This window comes from Diospyros lotus, chromosome 10 (assembly GCF_014633365.1).
Source record: "Diospyros lotus cultivar Yz01 chromosome 10, ASM1463336v1, whole genome shotgun sequence".
In the NCBI taxonomy this organism is placed as follows: domain Eukaryota; kingdom Viridiplantae; phylum Streptophyta; class Magnoliopsida; order Ericales; family Ebenaceae; genus Diospyros; species Diospyros lotus.
In genome coordinates this window covers 8657464-8677937 of record NC_068347.1, presented here as the reverse complement: position 1 = coordinate 8677937, position 20474 = coordinate 8657464, and the positions used below count along the sequence as shown (strand labels likewise).

Below are 20474 nucleotides of genomic sequence, written 5' to 3'. Positions count from 1 at the left end.
ATACATTCTAAAAATTTTAATAAATAATTTAATAAATTTTTTAAAATACTTCTCAAATTTATCTTGATCATTTCATATCTTAATTAAAAATATATTTTAATTTTATTTTGATATAACCTTATCCCATTCATTTAAACAATCAATAATAGAAAGGTCAAATGTCTAATAAGTTTCCCTCCATTATTAATTAATTACTCAAATAAAAAAGTCCAACTACTAACTTAGCTCAACTAGGATGGGTAATGGACACATTTCGATATTTTTAAATTAAAATAATATATTGGGCAGCGACTTGTTATACAATTTATTATAAATTTAAAGGAAGCGATAAGTTAAAAAAGTTATCTAAAGTGATGGCTTTTTAATGTATTGATGACGAATATGTATATCTTCACTATATTATAAGCTAATACATATAGTTTTTTGGTTACGTAAATTTCTTCATTTATTAAAAAAAGTCAAATTTTTATGCAATACCAATTGGCCTTTTTTTATGCACTACGTCATATTACATATTAGTATTGCATTATAGATTTTAAGTTTCTCGATCTTCAGGATGTGGAGCTTTAGCAACTAATTAAGCCTAGTGTGTTAGCTTTTTTTGATTACTCATTTGTGAAAAATTAAACTTTTTGTGTCTATATATTCTTAGTTATAGAAAAAATATATATTCTTAGTTATAGAAAAAGTTGTTGGCGTCCCTAAATTAGGAACACACAAAAAAGATGGCATATATGCAAAAATCAATTAAAAGCATCACACATACTCCTTGCTATTAACAATTAAAGTCACACTCATACATTTTTACTCATAGATATATATATTAGGGTCCATATACCCATATATCCCCTCAAGGGTGCATCATAGAACATAAGCAAACAGAACTTAATATTACAACCACATTAAGGTCTATATTCCCTCAGGGGTACAACATAGAACATAAACAAGTGTAACTTAATATTATACATCACAAAATACCCCCCAATGACCTTTTGATTGAGACGGCTCTGTACACACTTCTATCCAACGACTCCAACTTCATTTGACTCGCCTATTTCTTTAGCCTTACCCTTACCTGGAATGATGTAAGCAAATATGAGCCACAAGACTCAGCAAATATAACTGAAAGAAAGTGAATATAAGAGTCATGGGTATCGAGAAACAAAAGAATCATGAATGCCATTTAAGCGACTTTCATAAGGTAACACTATGAAACATGTATTCATGCTCACATGCAATCCTTTTAAAACCATAATCATGGGATCGAAGTCCAAACCCTATGATTGAAGTCATATCATAAATTGGGACTGAAGTCCATCTTTGAGCTAAAGCTTTCTTTACGGATATATACTGCAGACTCGTCCGCTACGCGCATATGATACCTTTACATTTTAAAAACCATTTTCATGCACATGCTTCATGCATCATCATAACATGCATGTTTAATATGACATTTCTTATATAGATGACACATGTTTACTCGAAGCAACACAACCAAAAAGGCAACACTTATGCAAGAAAACATCAAACCCTTGCATGTTCTCAATAAAGTATCATTCCCAAGGAAGATAGGGTGATATAAAGCTCTATTTGATACTTTTGAACAAGATTTAATGTCTTTAAAGACTACTAGGAACAAGCCTTTTAAATAAAGTAAAAGAGATGTGCTTTTTAAATAAAGTAAAAAAGATAATAAAACTTGTAAAAATAGGAAATGAACTTGTAAAAAGAGGGATTGAACTTGCCTTAATTATTTTTCTTAATTCTTGCAACGTACCAGGGTCGTTGATGTCTTAATCGAAGCCCACACCATCAAATTTTTTCCTAATCTCTCCCTAAAATCCCCTCCCATTTCCTCAAGCATTCATAGCCTATTTATAGGCCCATAGGTAGGAACATCGTAGGAGTAGCAAGGGAGATCAATTTTGGTGGCAAAACAACAAGTGGAACAAGCGGCATGGTTGGCAACAACTGGGCGCGCAGCCGCGCTCATGCGGGCTGCATGGCCATGCGCTTGGCCGTGGGGCCGCGAGCGCATGGGTGCCTCGTGGAGCCTTAAAACGGTGCCGATTGTCGCCAACTAGGTTTTAAAAACCAAGCTTTCACTTTGCTTGGCCGTAGGTTCAATCCCGTGACCACTCCCTCCTCATTTGCATGCCCAACCATCTCGCTTACAGTCTTCATTGATTAATAATCTGCGCAACTTATTTTTTAAGGTGATTCTAGTTTCTAAAATTACACTTTAACCCTAATATTTCAAAAAATTCACTAATTTAATCTATTTTATTATTTCCATAAATACCTTAAATACTCCTAAATAAAATAATTAATTACCTTAACTTTTTATTTTCTCAAAACATCATAAATAAATATTTTCTTTGGAATTTTCAAATATTCAATAACAACCTCAAATATCGGAATTAATAATTGTTATTTGTTTCCAAAATTCTAGGATGTTACAAAAGTGTTTTTCATTGTATTTATTAATTTTATTTGGCAACCCTTTGAAAAAAAAAATCACGTGACTTTTTATTTTAGACTTTTCAGATAAATTTATCTCTCATTCCAAATAAGCATATCTTGAGCCTTACAGATAAAAAAAAAAAAAGACTCACATGTCCTCTAATACATTTTAAAAAATTTAATAAATAGTTTAATAAAAAATTTATAATACTTCTCAGCCTTATATTGACTATTCCATATCTTGATTTAAAATGCATTATAATCTTATTTTGAAACAATCTTATCTTGGACTGTACTATTCCATTAGGCTAGCCCATTACTTGACATCTAGCCTGGTCCAGGGAAAATCTTAGCCCAGAAACTCAGATAGCATTTCCATTTAAGTCGAGATTCTTGTACCAATAATTGATTCTATTAACCTCAAACAATTCGTACTCTGATCCTCATCAGCTCGTAATTTTCATCGAATTTGGGATCTTCGAGAATAATCCCTATCATTACCGTGCATCTTGACCCTTCACTATTTCACAACGACTGACGACACGCAAGGTACATTCATTTCTATATAAGTTAGTTTGACCACATGCCAAGGTATATTTTTTCAAACTTTACCAATACTCTAAGATTCTGAATTTTCATTAAATTGAGTATCAGAGTGCTTGTAGGTGTCAGCCATCCCACAACAAAGATCGTCAAATAATGACATTCCGCTATCGTTACAGCAAGTCCCATCCACCTGGTTGAACAGGAAGGAACGTATCTCCCTTATTTAAACAACCGTTGCCCTAGTTAATTGAAAGGTCAAATGTCTAATAAGTTGGCGTTCACTATTAATTAGTTACTCAAATAAAAAAAGTCCAACTACTAACTTAGCTCAGCTAGGGTGGGTAATGTATACATTTCGATATTTTTAAATTAAGATAATATATGTTCCGTTGTTTGAGCGGCGACTTGTTATGCAATTTATTATAAATTTAAAGGAAGGGATAAGTTAAAAAAATTATCTAAAGTGATGGCTTTTTAATGTATTGATGACGAATATGTATACCTTCACTATATTATAATTAAAGCTTAAAGCTTAGTGTGTTAGCTTTTTTCGATTGCTAGTGTTGTGCTCGGGGCATGCCCTAACATTATTTATGTATAGTTTGATTTTTTTTTGTGTCTATATATTTCTAGTTACAGAAAAAAAAAATCAATCTTTTCTATCCATATATTTCTATCATTTTTTAATATATATGTGTGTATATATATATAAGGTCATGACATACATCCATAACTTTTTGTTCTTCAATTGTATAATTTGTGTTCTGTAGTCTATAAAAAATTAATAGCGGCTTTCAATTTATAAATTTAGACTTTCTGCATAATAACATCATTACAAGCCGGGGGTATGATAGAAACATAAACGATTCAAAGGGGTTTAAATCTAATACAGGCAAACCAAATACCAGAAACCGCGATTCATGATTTTATCGGGGTGGTATTTCGTAAATAGAAAATAAATTCTCCAGTCAATTCTAGTCGCTGGAGATGCGCAAGAGATCGAACCCATCGCTGAACAGGCGGTTCTCGTTCCGAAGCTTCCGGAAATCCACGAAATTGATGGGAGTGAAAACAGCAGGATGATCGGAATCCACCAGCTCCGGTGGCGGCGCCACCTCGCGATCCTTCGGCCCCATCATGAAGCAGCCAAGCGACACCCGCGTGCTGGTTTCGTAGCACTGCACTCTGTGCTTCACACTCCAGAGTCTCCCATTGCTCCACAGGGTGGCAAGGTCCCCGAGGTTGACGACGAGGGATCCGGCCATGGGAGGCACCATGACGAATTCGCCGGTGAGCTTGTACAGCATCTCCAGGCCGCCGACATTTTCGTCGTCCTGCAGAATGGTGAGAAAGCCGGGGTCCGTGTGGACGTTGAGGCCGGTGGTTCCGACGTGCTCTGCAGTGTTGTTGTACTTGTTGATCCTCAGTTCCAAACCCCATTCCTCAAACGATTGATCTCCGGCGACCCCCATCCCTTCGGCCATCTTCCGCCCTATTTGGAGCGCCACCTCCCGAATGGCTTCACAATACTTCCCTACTGCCTCCCTGCAACACTAAAAACCATTGAACTCATCCGGCACGATTGATATTCTCCGACCCTTGATAGGTCTATTTAACATTCAGCAGAAGCTCATCCGAGACATAAACTAGAGATGAGTGTCCAATTATTTTGGTCCATTACGAACCAATTTGAGATCTAAACCAAATCAATCAAACTTACGTACCTTTGGAGAGGGGAGGCATCAAGGATGGAACAAAAGGCTTCTAGATTGGAGGGGGAACCCATGTCGTAGCAGCCGAGGGCCTCGAAGAGCGGCCCCCCATGCTGGGTCGTGTAGCCTTGGATCACCGGCTGGACATTGCGCTGCTTGATCTCTTCCGGCTGGTCGAGCAGCGCGCGAGCCACTGTCTTCATCTCCCACATCAACGCCGGCGGGAGGCCGTGGTTGACGATGCGGAAGCATCCCCAGTCCCTGCACGCTTCCATCAGCTTCTCCAACTCCGATGGGTTCGCAAACTCTTTCACGTCGATCACCGGAATGCAATTTCCGACGGCCTTCTCCATTGGGCGCTGTTGTTGAATCTACTATCGATCGGCGATTTCTGGTTCGTTGGGATTTGTTCAATGATATGATATAAGGTGGCGCTACGTGTTCCCTGTATATATATATATATATATATATATGCGCATGCGTTTGTTCCTTTTCATTTTCTATTCATGTGCATCTAGAACATCTCTTATGTTGACAATTACAAGTTGATGATGATCTTTCAGATCGACCACCACTTGCTGCCTCGACGAATGAATCTCGGGTGCAAAAGCTTCGGACTCAGCTATGTCGGGCTTCAGGAATGTAACCTACAATACAACGGAATAACGAGGCTAGAATCCCCTGAGTTGGATTTCGACGCTCAAGTCAGTATAGTAAATGCATATAACAAAAATATAAGAGCCGGAGAGAATTCCCTTACTTGGTGAGAGCCTCTGCCTTATATAGGCGAGACCGCTATAGGGTACTCGAGATAAAACCTGAGGTGGTCGACCACAACTCCCTGGAATCTCGGTTAAGTAGGAATGAGTCGCATGGTCTGGTCTAGATTTTTCGGACTCCACTCCAAATTTTCTATCAGTGTTGCCACGTGTCATTTAACTAGTCGTTTAGGACTATTCTTCATTCCGCTTTGTGGACTTGCCACGTGTGAACCTATTGGATGATCCAAGTGGCGAGCGAGACCACTAGCCCCGCGCAAGGGGTATTTTAGTAATTTAAATAATGCCACATCACTTGCCTCTCCCTATTCCTTGAGTCGAGTAGAAAATCGTGTTGGGTCGAGGTGTAGCCTAATTTCTACAGTCAGTTGAGTGTGGATTTTTCTCGAGATGAAATCATTTGAACGTGAATCTCACACTTAAAAGAGTCATTTATTACTTTAAAATTATGAGAGGTGTTTGGTTGGAGAGCTTAGGTCACTCTATATAAACCCAAAGTCTAACACCCCGCTCTCCCAGGGCATTAGGTAAATTAAGATTTTGGGGATATATTTTTTTTTCAACGGAAACTCAACACAAAAATCGTTTTCCAAAGATCCTGTTACATCTTCTTAGAATATTAACTTAGAATCAGTAATAAATTAAGATAGGTAAATCACCTCAAATGCGAAAACTAGATCGAAATCTTAATTGAATATAATTGAAATCACTTTATATTATAAAGTCTAACTAATGTTTTACATGACGTCATTAAAATAAACAACATAATTGAAAACAATTATGATATCACTACAAAAAAATTAATTTTTTATGGTGGTTTTTTTGCAGCGATTTTTAAAATCGCCGTAAAAAATTGAACTTTGCGGAGGTTTTTTTAAAATTTAGCAGTGGTTTTCAAAAAATCGTAGCTAAATTTAGAAAATAATTAAAAAATTAAAAAATTAAAAAATAAAATTGAATTTAACGGCGGTTTCTCAGAAAAAACTGCTAATTAAAAAATAATTAAATAATTCAAAATAAAAATTAAATTAACATTTGCAGCGATTTTGAAAAATTACTGCAAAATTCATTAAAAATTTCAATTTAGCGGTGATTTTTGATAAATCGCCGCTAAATTAAAAAATAATTAAATAATTTAAAATTAAAATTAAATTCAAAATTTATTAAAAATTTGAATTTAGCGGCGATTTTTGAGAAACTTCCGCTAAATTCAAAAATAATTAAATAATTCAAAATTAAAATTAAAATTAAAATTGAAATTAAAATTAAAATTTTATTTATTTTTAATAAAAGAAAAAATAATTAAAAATTAAATTTTAATTCATTAAAATTTAAATTTTACTTAAGAAAATAATTCATTAAAAATTTTAATTTTACTTAAATGAATAATTATAAATTAAATTAATAAAAGGAAATATAAAATCTGAAAAAGAAATTTAAAATTTAATTTAAATTAATCTCAAAATTAATTAAAAAATTTAATTTAAAAAAATAAAAATAAAAAGTAATTTAACAAAATTTTAATAATTTTAAAAAATATATAAAATCTTTTTTATTTTTTAATCAATTAATTTATTTAATTTAAATCAATTAATTTATTTTTAATTTATTCCTTTATTCTTTTAAAAATAATTAATTAATTAATTTTTTTTAATTTATATTGAAAAATATAAAATATAATATATAATTTTAGAAAATAGTTGTTAGATTAATATATAATTTATATAGGCAGATATATATTTATGAGGCTTGGCAGATCAGATAGTTATGCGCGCGCACGCGCATAGAGGAGGTCCAATGTTCGAATCTGGGGAAGGCAGCATCGCCACGTGGCGCGTGGACATGCGGCCATGTGGCGCGCAGGTCCAGGTGGGTGCGTGAGCCCGCGCGGGCGCGGGCAGGGGTTGGTGGCCCCATTGCAAGCCCACTCGCGGGTTTGGGCGCGGGTGCGGGTGGCCCTTGGGAGAAATTTAATTTTTAATTTCTTTTAATTTTAGCGGCAATTATTTTTTTTTTTAATTTTAACGACGATTTTTCGACCGCTGCTAAATATTTTAAAAATCACCACTAAATCACTAATTTTGTGGCGGTTTGAAAACCGCGTCAAAAAATGTAATTTGCGGCGGTTATTCCAGCGGTTGCTGAAAACCGCCGCTAAATAAGAAAAAAATCGCTACTAAATGCCCTTTTTTTTGTAGTGTATATTTTTCATTAGTCGCCGTTACTCCTCGGCAATCTCTTTCCCCTTTCGCATCCCTGCTTTCATCTTGAACGTTTGAATATTCCAGGGACATAGTCCATATTAGATGATGAACTGTCTAAGTGAGAGTTCAAAACACGTTTTCATTAATGAATGCAAGACATGAAATAAACCACACAACCCGATAAGCCCTAGGCCAAGAGAATCTCACACAGTGCTTAACCTACCATGGGGAAAGAGCAATCTCTCTAAAGGCCATGCCACCATACAGACTCATCGACACGACGCGATTCTAGTTTAAGAGGGACAAAGTCAGCGCATCTCCCCAACATCTCGGGAATAATCGTTACCAACTCCCAGCCTAGGAGGGTCACATCAACGCAGGAACCCGGCTCACCACATTTACGTCGGGGATTACGTTCCCACTCTAAGCATCAAGGAACCACTATCTAGTCCTAACTCAAATCTCATATGGACTACCTAGTCATCCTAGTGCAACTTCTCTGACCAAACGGCCTGGCACAGAAACCAAGGCGACTATCCCGGCATGCACATCAGCGTAAGATACCTCTATTATTCCGTCACACCCTTGGAGAATTATGACTACACTATCTAGACAACATTTTAGGCTAACATTTCATACAAACAACACAAAACGCATGACTATGCCACATTTCACAACTCAATGCATCATATAAATAACATTTTATAAAATACAATGCACAAGTACAAAACATTTAGGGATGAACCTCCCTCATAAAACCAATCGTCACCGATTACCATTTGCATGCAACAAAACCATTTTGTATGAAATCACAACACATTTAGATAGAATAAGCACCAAGTTTTTAGGATAGAAACACCCGCAGTAAATCAAGTTTTGGGTAAACTACTCACAAGTTAAAACCAAATTTCTAGGTAGAACACTCACCTCGAATGTATTCGAAATGCTCCAATACTTCTTAAACATCATATTTAATTAAAGGAGTATTAAAATTCATTTTTTCTCAATTTTTCATAATTTTCTCTATTTTTCTCTCAATTTTCACCTCGATAATTCAAAAATAATTATCTCTTCAAACTTTTTCTCAAATTTTTCAACACAATAATTCCTAAAATAAATTTAGAAAAATACTAAAACAAAATTCCAAAAATACACCTATGTCACGCGCCCTCACACGCCTTGCGTGTGTCTACGCGTGGAGTGTGGCGCGTGTAGCTCACGCTCCATCTTCTTCCTCATCCCCAATCACCAACGACTCTTTCGATAGCCGATCTGAGGGTACCCCCTTGAAGCCCTCGACTAGTCGATCCTAAGGGTACCCTTTGTCGGCCGAAAGGACACCGAAAAATGCCCCAAATGGCCAGTTGCAGGTGGCCCTAGGCGGTTTGCCTCGTGTTTTCGGCCGAGCTTCAAATGACCACCAAATGTGATGAAAACTCTCTCAAAACCTTCAGATTTCTTCCCTTTGATGCAAAAAGATCAATAGCCCCTTATCAAATCTCTCAAAATCGCACCAAAACGCGGCCAAATTATTTGCTAAATTTTGGCCGAACCCTTGCCCCTTTTATAGCCAAAATCCAGCCATTCCTCGACCAATCACCGGCCAGGGCTTGGCCTCCAAGCAACCCCATGCCGTATACTGATAGGGCTTAATTGTATACATAATTTTATTTATTTTTTATCTTAACCTTGTGCTATTTTTCTTACATAAATGTGTGTTTATATGAATTTTACATTGTTTTATTCTTGTTTTGTAGGAATCCAACAAAGGAAATAAATTCAAAGATTTGGGCGTAAAAAGAAAAAAAAATATTATAAAGTTAATTTTATAATTAATATTATAAATTTAAAAAATAAATAAATATTTTAAATAACTAATATTATAATATAATTAAAGTTATTATATTTAATAGTATATTAAATATTATATATATATTATATTTTATCTTATATTATTTATATATAATATTATAATAACCTAACTATTATATATATATATATATAGTAATTGGCAGTGGCGTGAATGCCATGTGCATATTTATATATATATATATATATATATTATTAAACAAATCAAAAGAAGTGGCTTGAATTGGGCTTGGCTAGGGCGGCCCATGTCATGCATATATATATATATATATTAATATGTGAACATGGAATAAAAGGTGAGGAGGCTGGGAGCCGCGCATACGATTGAAAGGAATTGGAGATTAAAACAGAAAAGGCTTGGAACGGCGCACAACGAAGCAATTGGGAAGCCGCACATAGTGAGATTGAAGAAGAGAAGTAGTGGACACAAAAGGGAAAATTGAAGTCGCGAACAATACAAAGATTGGAGCCAGCAGTCGCGCCCAGATCTGTTTCAGATCTGGGACAGGGAGCCTCTCTGTTTCATTCATTTAATTTCTGTTTTTATTTTTATGTTAATAATGTCCAGTTAATTTATTTTAGCTAGGGTTTGGATGGATTTTAATTCTGAAATTATGTGAGTATTTGTTTGGTTCGATTCAAAACCCGATTATTATTTGCATGAAGAATTTATATTGTTGTGTTTAATGCTTTAAAAGATTGACCACCTTTTAATGATTTAATGATTTATGCATGATTGACTAAAAGATTGTTATAAATTAGATCCGTAGGCAATATAAATCACGTGTTTGACTATGAGATCGAAAGATGATTAGCTCATGTGTGAGAATCGAGAAAACTTAGTGAGTCAAATCCCCTTCCGAGATTAGAGGTTTCCAAAGAACTTAATGCTTATTTATTTCATTGATATCTGCTCAGAAATCTGACAGTGAAATTGAATTAATAAAGGATTAATATGACTTGAGAAAGCTTATTAATTAATTGAGGGAAATCCACCATCACATGCAAATAATTATAAAATACTGTAAATGTATTTGTGGTTTTGAATCGGATTGAATAGATAATTCCATAACCTAGATTAAATGAAATCTAAACCCTAGTGCATTTATTAATTAATTTTTCTCACAAAGAATCTAGTTTTCCATTTATTTTCATTTTGATTAATTAATTAATTAATCGGTTCAACTTAGGTTAATTTAAAATCGTTTTGGTATTGTGATCTAGTCCTCGTGGGATCGACATCTTTTCATCACTATATGCAAATTTGACTAGAGTACACTTGCCAGAATTAATTGTGCATAAAATCATATACCACCTCCCCCAACTCTCACTCGACTATCCCATTGCTGAAAATGGTGGCCACATGCAGCGGCAGTGCGGCGATCGATTTCTCCTTTGTGTTCACATTGCCAAGTTTATTTTATTACACTTCCACCCCTTTGATTTTTCAATTGACATTTCTACCCTTTCCATAACACCTATGTTAATCCAACTATGCCACTAAGGCCCACAAGTTTAGTAATCTTCATCGAGTTCTCAAAATTTTTGAAAAACTATCCTTTTGACCTCTCTCGGGCAAAATTAGAAAATTGCACTTAGGCCCGGCTGATCGATTTGACCCTACGTCCTTTCATTTCAACCCAAAATCGCTCAAGGGGTGTTCTACATATAAAATATTGGTCCTCAGTACATTCTGTTGACTTTTCAGAACTTTCCTACGTTAATTCAATTTTTTGGCCCGATCGACAGCTGTACCGAGAACTGTTCCCGATCTAATTTCTTTTATTACCTAAAATCACACCTCAAATCACTCATCGGTACTACTCCATTTTCCTTAGCTATCTAGGGTCCGGGGTACTCCCTTTGGTCAATTCGGTTCTTTAAAACTGCGATAGTGTACCCTACAACATCATTCTTTCAAAAATTCCACTTATACCCTTCATAGAATACCATTTATAATCCTCAAGAATTTTCCAAGGTATTACACAAAGCCCCACCCCTCAATCATCACTTCACTTGGCAGTGAAGCTCCCAACTTTTGAGGTTAGTTTTTCCCTCTTTCTCTTTTTTTACTTATTCCTTTGTTTTTTCTTTTTACATTTATTTGTTTTTTTTTCTAAGCCTTTTCAGGGCCAAAGTCGGACAGGCCATCCTCGGCCATGGCTGAGCTCAGCACAGCCGAGATCGGCATGGTTGACCTCAGCCTTGCCAGACCTCGATCCGGCCGAGGTCGGAGCTCGGCTGCCTAAGGCAGGGGCTAAGATCGGCCATGGCTGAGCGCAGCGCTCGACCATGGCCGAACTCCCTTGGGGCTTCTACCCTGCTGCTGCCCTCCTTCCATCTTTTTTTTTTAAAACTTTGGCTTAACTAACCTATTTCTTGTTGCTTTCATCGCAGGTGTGGTTTAAGAGTTCCCAAGCTAGATCGTGTTTGCTGAGCTTCCCTTTAGCCCGTGTCTAGTTTTGATTTTCCTTTTGTGACTTCTGTCCTTATTTTCTTGGTCAGTTCTTCACTCTTGGTTAGTCTTATTCATTTTAGTATATCCTCTTCTTCTTCCTCTTTCTCAGGTTCAGAAACCTCGAGTACCAGCCTTCGTAGTGAGGAATTGAATCTAGAATCATCTAGTCCTTCCCACAGCCCCTTTCGTAGGCCCAAAAAAGTTAGGATGCCTGAAGAAGCTTCTCCTCATCTTTTCTTGGAGTCCCATCTGAATAGTGATCCAAACTTAGAGAACTTACCTGAGACTATTGACCACTCTATCATAATAGAGAAGGAGTTGATTCCCCTCGCAAAGAAATACCACCTCATTCTCGATGATTATTGGTATAGAGAACCCAAGGGCTTGAAAGCCCACTAGGCCTCCTATGGTTGTATCACTGTGTATGAGCAAGCCTTTGTTACTGGCCTTAGGTTTCCTCTAGCAGCTTCTATAATCGAGGTGTTTTTTGCTGTGAGGTTATGTCATTCTCAGTTGACTCCCAATGGTTGGAGGTGTCTTGCTGCCTTCGTTCTCTATTGCTGGTGTAACACCCCGCCTCGTTGGGCGTGTCACTATAAGGGTATTTTCGAGAATCTTTTTTTTTTTAAAATAATATCATCACGTGCGGTGCTTCATGAACCACCTTCACATGCAAACACAAGATCCCAAAAACCCTAGTCTTGCCCGTTTAGCTTAACAAGATCAATAATCTTAACAACTAAACGAGAGATATCATAATGCAGCAGATACATTAACATCAAACACCGTGATTCTTACATAGCATTTCCATAACGAAATAGGTAATACAGATAACCAAATGATAACAATGTTATCGTACAACTACTTACACACACGCTGGAATACATACCAAAAACCCCAAAGTTTACAATGACTATCAATCTAAGCACCGTTGACCTTCAACCGACCATGTCCTTGACCTCGCAGCAGTCCCTGACTGGAACATTGAATGTTCCAGGGGCATAACCCAGGTTAGATGATAAAACATCTAAGTGACGGCATGAAACAGTTTACATAATGCATGAACAAACATACGAGCATGGCATATACAGACAAAACAACAAATGTAAACACGTCTATCTTGAGAAATCTCCCTGACATACTCAACCTCCCGTGGAAACACCTTCCACACACCGTTGGGGGTTGACCTTGCCGGGACATACTTAATCTCTCGAGTGCCCTACCGTTTCACTCGTTTACAAGGATTAACCTTGTCCCATTCTCAAGAAGACCCCATCCCGTCACATATGGACCCAATAACGACACGAAAATCAATACCCTAATGATATGAAAATCAAACGCCATACACCGACTCTTTTACAAGTAAAAACAGTTGATGCAATATATTACATGATCAATATGCAAATGATGCCATATATACAAGAATAAAATGCATAAGCATAGCATCTCGAGTTCTGGTTTCAAGTGCCCTACCATGTCATTCGTTCACCTAAACTCACTACACTCACACCAAAACATTTCTAGAAAAAGGTAAAACTAGAGTCAGACCACTCACTTGAACGTATTTGGATTGCCTCGATACCTCGTGCAATGCCTCGATTTTCATGCCATATTACAAACACTTGAGCTTATTCTCAACCTCGAGCCCCAATATTTCCTAAACACCATATTCAATTAAGGAAGTATTAAAATCTATTTTCCTCAATTTTTTCACATTTTCCTCTATTTTCTCCCAATTTTCACCTTGATAATTCCAAAATAATTATATTATCAAATATTTTCCAAAATATTTCAATATGATAAATCCTAAAATAAATAATTAAAAATACTGGAATTGGAAATACCAATTTTTCCCTTGTCACGCACCCTCACGTGCTCAGCGTATGGCTGCGCGTAAGGTGTGGCGTGTGCAGCCACGCGCCACCTTCTTCCTCAAATTTCTGGTCATCTCTGATGAGTCCGATGCAAGATCTGAGGGCATCCTCTTCAAGCCCACGTCTAGTCGATCACAACCGTATCGATTTCAGGCCGAAAGGCCAGTTGCAGGTCCGGCTAGCCGGACCGCTCGCTTTTCCGATTAAACTTCAAACAGCCCCCAAATGTATACCAAAATGCTTCAAAACACTCCCAATCTCTTCCCCTTGATGCAAGGATCAAAAACCCCTTAATCACTCTCTCAAAAACATTCGAAAACGTGGTCGATTTGATGCCCCAAAATCCGAAAACCCTTAGCCCCTTTTATACCCAAAAATCGATCGGATTTCGGCCAATCAACGGCCATGGCTTGGCCACTAAGCACCCTCACACCGTATACAGCCTTCCCCAGCTCCTCCCCGGCTGTCCCATCTCCGAGATCAGCCTCCACGTGCAAAGATTTGCGGTGGTCGATTTTTCGTTTCACTGTGTTCACATTGCAACTTTCCTTTATTACACTTTCACCCCCCAGATTCTTCTAATGACATTTCTGCCTTTTTCCTTCAGTCCCCGAACTATCCAAATACGCCACTAAGTCCCACAGGTGTATTATATCTCATTTGACCTTCGAAATTCCTAAAAAAATTACCGTTTTAACCTCCCTCGATCAAATTTAGAAATTACACTTAGGCCCAGTTGATTTTTTGACCTTAAATCCATTCGTTTCAACCCGAAATCACTTAAGGGTTGTTCTATACATAAAATATTAGTTCTTGACATGCTTTGTTGACTTTCCGAACGTCTCATTCGTCGATTCGGTTTTCTCAGCCCGGTCGACAGTTGTACCAAAAACTGTTCCCGATCCAATTTCTTTTATCACTAAAAATCATAATTTAAATCAATCGTCAATACTATACCATTTTCCTTGGCTATCTAGGATCCGGGGTACTCCCTCCGTCTAATTCGGTCGTCCAAAGCTGTGTTAGTGTACCCTATAGTCTCATTTTTTCATAAATTCCATTTATGCCCTTCATTAATTTTCATCTATAGCCTCAAGAAATTCTTGGGTATTACAGCCAGGCTCGAGATATTGAGTCCAATGCTCAAGTCTTTTTTAAAATGTTTAAGATAGTCCCTACTAGCAAGACCGAATCTTGATTCACTTTCTCTCCCCTCAATCAACGTCAGTTCATAGTTGATAATCCTACCTCAGTAAAATGATGGAAGGGTAGATTTTTCTTTGCTGGTATGAAGGACAAGGATGTCAGTTTTGGGGTGCCAGTTGAGTGGGTTTTTGAGCCCTCAAAGATTTATAGTCCCGAGGTCTCGCATGATGAGCTTCGAAACATTCAGATTTTGAGGGAGTTGAACCCTATTAGTGCTTGAGTATTGATATGTGATTGCACCTTGTACTTGGGGGGTTTATCAACTAATGCCTGTTTCGAGCCTGACATTACTCTAGGTAGTCTCTTCTTCCACTATTTTCGTACCTTCGATTTGTTATTTTCCTTACTACTAACATCTTGCTTGTGTTTTTGTAGCTGAAATGGTGAGCACGACCTTCATCTGGTGAAAGAGTAAGCGGAGACCCACAGAGGGTGAGGGAGCTACCATGGATCCCTCCCTCGTCGAGGAGGGGAAGTTAAGCAGTCCTAGGAGGAAGAAAACTTCACAACCCTAGAGACAACCAATCTCAGCATCCGATTTCCCCTATATTGCCCAGACCACATTCCTAATTGGGGAGTGAAGAAGAGTGATCTCATTTGAAATAGTCAAGTAGCGAGATGAATGATTCATCATTTCACCACTCTTGCAGACCGTCAAGTGTTGGCTGAACATTTCTCGGAGGCAGTAGAGGCCGCCTTGTGTAAGCATCTAACCTAGATAACCCATTTTTCCTTACTGACATCTTTTAGGCTCAGCTATGCTGCCCTTACTCACTTCCCTTATTGTAGGTGGTCACGTTTGTTTTGGACTTTTTTGGACTCTTTGTCCAAGCTTCTAAGAAGACCCTTGAACTAGACACTCAATTGAATGAGAGGGACGAGATAGTAGAGAGTCAGAGGAAGGACTTAGAAGAGTTGGCCTCCAAATGACAATCTTTGGGCAATCACATTTAGGAGCTCGAGGAGGAGTTATCCCAGGTGAACTCCCTTATTCACCAATACGAACATAAGTATGTCGACCCCACCAAACTTCCTGAGGTGGAGAAGTTCATCCAGCTGAACTTGCAAGAGGCTTGGAGGAAGGGATTCCAAACCCATGCTACCGAGGTTTTACAAGCTCATCTGGATTTGGACATGGTCAATATTTGATCCGTTGAAGAGATTGTGGCCGAGCTGGAGGAGGACTCGGAGATGGCAGGCGGTGAAGACACTGCTTTTGATGCCTGGGGGTTTTTTTTTCTATCCAGGACTTTTTGTACTTCATCTGATATCATGTATTAGGCTACTTGCTTTTTATATAATGCCATTATATTTTAACTCTTCACTTTTTGATTGCGAATATACGAGCTAGGACTAATTGAACTCTGATCCTTTGCATAGTTGAAAGGGATTAATCTAGCCCTTGATCCTCATTTGGTTAACAGATTAAAGGGGATGGACATCTAGGGCTCTTGACCCTTGGATTTTAGCAACTTCCTCACGAAAGAGGGTGTTGGGCTCTGGCCATTAGCTCGCCTTCGACTTGGGGATGATCTAGGGCTTTTGACCCATGGATTTTAGCCATTCCCTCGCAAAGGCGGGTGTTGGACTCTGAGTTTTTTCTAGCCCTTAGTTCGCCTTCGACTTGGGGACAGCCTAGGGCTCTTGACCCTTGGATTTTAGCTACTTCCTCACAGAGGAGGGTATTGGACTCTGAATTTTTTTTGGCCCTTAATCTGCCTTCGAATTGGAGATAGCTTAGGGCTCTTGACCCTTGGATTTTAGTCACTCCCTCGCGAAGGAGGGTGTTGGATTTTAGCCCCTAACTTGGAGACAGCCTTGGGTTCTGCCCGTTGGATTTTTCTTTATCTAATTGTTCACCCTTGTGAGATTATTATTGAAGGGAGAGAATCCGAAGCCTTGCCATTAGTCGTAAAAAGAGTACAAAAGAGATTCGGGGTATTCCTTCTTATTGATAAAACTTCCTTAAGTTTTGCACATTCCAGGTATGCTTTAAGGGCTTGCCCTCCATGTCTTCTAGTTGATATGCCTCCGGACTTTAAGGGTTCCACCACCCGGTACAGTCATTCCCGATTCGGGGTTAGCTTATTCGCGTCTCGAGGATGAGTCACGTTGAACCATCACAACACAAGATTTCCTGGCATGAAACTCTTGACATGCATTCGACGATTGTAGTACCTAGCAATGCATTGGTTATACGCAACTTGTCTAATTCATTCCATTTCTCGGAGTTCATCCATTAGGTCCAAGTTGCACCTTAGCCCTTGCTCGTTCACCTCAGGATTGAAATGCTCCACTTTGTAGCTAGTTACCCTAATCTCGACAGGAATAAGAGCCTCCGAGCCATATCATAATGTGAAGGGGCATTCTCCTATAGTTGTTCGTAGTGTGGTTCAGTAGGACCATAGTATACTGGGGAGCTCATCTACCCATCGACTGCCTGCTTTCTCAACTCAAGCTTAGAGTCCCTAAAGAATGGTTTTGTTTGTCAGCTCTACTTGCCCATTAGCTTGAGGATAGGCCACCGAGGTAAAATGTTGCTTAATCCCCAACTCGGGACACCATTCTTGCACCGATCGGTACTTGAATTAGGTGCCATTATCCGTTGTTAGCGCCCTAGGAATACCGAATCGACAGACGATTGATTTCCAAAAAAATTGTGTTACCCTCCGGGCAGTGATAATCGCCACAGGCTCGGCCTCCACCCACTCAGTAAAGTAGTCAATGGCTACTATCAAGTATTTGTTATGTCTAGTTGCTAGTGGAAAGGGTCCGAGGATATCAACTCGGCACCTGGCAAATGGGCAAGGCGATGCCAGGTGGGTAAGTTTGGCTACTGAGGTATGAACTAGGTTTGAAGTCCTTTGGCATCTCTCACAAGTATGGACCAGCTATAAAGCATCACTCATCATCGTTGGACAGTAATACCCTTGCCGAAGTGCTTTCTGGGAAAGCGATCGAGCTCTAATATGACTGCTGTAAATTCCCTTGTGGATCTCCCTCAGGATGTAGTCGGCCTCGGCGGGTCCAACACACCTTAGCAGCTGTTGGGTGAAGGACTTCTTGTAAAGGTCCGAGCTAACCAGTAGAAACTTGGCATCATGGCACTTGAGTTTTTGGCTCTCTTGTTCCTTCTCTAGTAGCCATCCCTTGGTTAAATGTTCTTTGATAGGATCCATCCAACTTTCTACTCTATCCAAACAAAGCTGTTATGCATCTGTCTCTATTCTTTTTTAGGGTAGTGACTCCATGTAGATAACCCAAGAATTCTTAGGGAAGGGAGAAACAATTATCCTTGAGAGAGCATCCGGCTACAATCAAATTTGAGTAAGAATATACCTCCAGATCCCCGACTCCCATCTGCCCTGCTAGTCTGAGCCAAAGCACGAGTGTTTCTTACTCAGCCTCATTGTTAGAGGCATTGAACTTGAAGTGTAGGGCGTATGGCCAAGCTTGGCCATCGGGGCCTTAAAGTAGTAATCCAACACCACTGCCCCCAGTGCTAGAGCTTCCATCCACAGAGAGAGTCCAGGTCTAGGAAACCCCTTCACCTTCTTCCTCCCGTAGAGGGCCTTTAACTATGAAGTCTGCCAGAGCCTGTGCCTTGATGGTTAGTCGAGGGTGATAGTCGATATCGAAAGTGCTTAGCTCTACTGCCTATTTGAGCATCCTCCCAAACAAGTCTGGCTTTCCCAACACATGCCTCAATAGCTTACTAGATAGGATGATAATGTGGTGTGCCTCAAAGTAGGGTCTTAGCTTTCGAGCGGAGATGATTAGGGTATAGGCCAACTTCTCTGTCAGAGTGTAGCGAATCTTGGCCCCAGCCAATCTCTTGCTCACATAGTAGACTGGCCTCAGACCTTTGCCCTCCTCCTGTACTAGAATCGAACTAATAGCTTCATTTGAAGCAGCTAGATAGATATATAGTGACTCCTTTAGCTGTGGCTTAACTAGGATTGGGGGAGAGACTAGATATTTCTTTAGCTACTCAAATGCCTCTTGGCATTCTTCCGTTGATACAAAATTCTGGACTTGAGTCAAGGCCTTAAAAAATGACAATCCCTTTTCCGCTGACCTTGACAAAAATCTCCCCAATGCCTCCATCCTTCCAGTCAGTCTCTGCCCTCCTTGATACTCTGAGGAGAAGGTATCTCCAGGATAGCTTTAATCTTCGAGGGATTGGCCTTAATTCCGCGATAGTGCACCATGAACCTCAAGAACTTACCAGTTGTAACCTCGAAGGCACACTTAGCCAGATTAAGCTGCATTTGGTACTGGTGCAAGGCTTGGAAGCACTTTTCCAAGTCGTGTGGATGCTTCTCAGCCAAGAGACTCTTAACCAACATATCATCCACATAAGCTTCCATATTCTGATTGAGCTGAGCTTTAAACAACTTGTTGACCAACCTCTGATACGTAACTCTGGTGTTATTAAGCCCGAAGGGCATAACATGGTAACAAAAGGTGGCCTTGTTTACAATGAAGGTGATTTTTTCCTAGTCATCAGGGTGCAGTGGAATTTGGTGGTATCCCTGTAATACATCCAAGAAACTCATCAATTAGCACCCTGTTGTTCCATCTATCAACACGTCAATTCTGGGTAGAGGGTAATTGTCCTTTGGACAGGCTTTGTTGAGATCCTTAAAATCAATACAGAGTCACCATTTTCCCGACCCCTTGGAGACGAGAACCACGTTAGCTAGCCACTCTGGATAGTCAACCTCCCGGACATGATTGGCCTCGATGAGTTTTTCCACCTCAGCCTCTATAGCTCTAGCCTACTTTGGGGCAAACTTCTTCCTCTTCCTCTTCCTCTTCCTTATCGGCACACAATCCAGGTAGAGCTCCAAACGATGGGTCATGATAGCCGGGTCTATCCCAGGTATGTCTAGTGTAGACCAGGCGAACACATCGCGATACCTTCACAAGAGTGATAGGACTTCAAATTGCAATGACTCCTGTAATTTAGAACTAATTTGCATTTTCCAATCAAGCTCTTCCCCTAACGAAACTTCCTCTAGCTCATCTACCGGCTCTGAGGTCTTTGGCTCTTCTAGACCCTCCAAGATGAAACTAGTGACCACGTTATGAAGGGCATTAGAACTCTATCCGACCCCCTCACTAGCCTCTATTTTGCTCCTATACTTGGGGACTTTGCCTGTTCTAGCTCCATCTGGCCTTGGCCAACCTAAGGAAAAGCATCCTGATTTAGTCTTGAGTTTGATCCTAACCCCTTGGCAGTAGTAGCATTCAAGGAGGCCACATAATATTCCCTAGCTTGCTGCCTAGAGTAGGGAATTTCAACACCATGTGATACATGCTTGGTACCACTTTTCCGAGCACTAAGCCCAGACCTTCCA

The 20474-nt window shown here is 39.1% G+C and overlaps 1 protein-coding gene across 1 annotated transcript; it reads right to left on the bottom strand.

Annotated features, from left to right (window-relative positions):
• Nucleotides 1–3807: 3807 nt before the first annotated feature.
• On the bottom strand, nt 3808–5156 carry LOC127811858 (2-oxoglutarate-dependent dioxygenase DAO-like). The gene is made up of 2 exons (XM_052352049.1): nt 4734–5156; nt 3808–4554 (listed from the first exon to the last, which is right to left on the bottom strand). The coding sequence occupies exons 1-2, from the start codon at nt 5072–5074 to the stop codon at nt 3984–3986; spliced, it is 912 nt and encodes a 303-aa protein (XP_052208009.1). The 5' UTR covers nt 5075–5156; the 3' UTR covers nt 3808–3983.
• Between the last annotated feature and the right edge of the window lie 15318 nt (nt 5157–20474).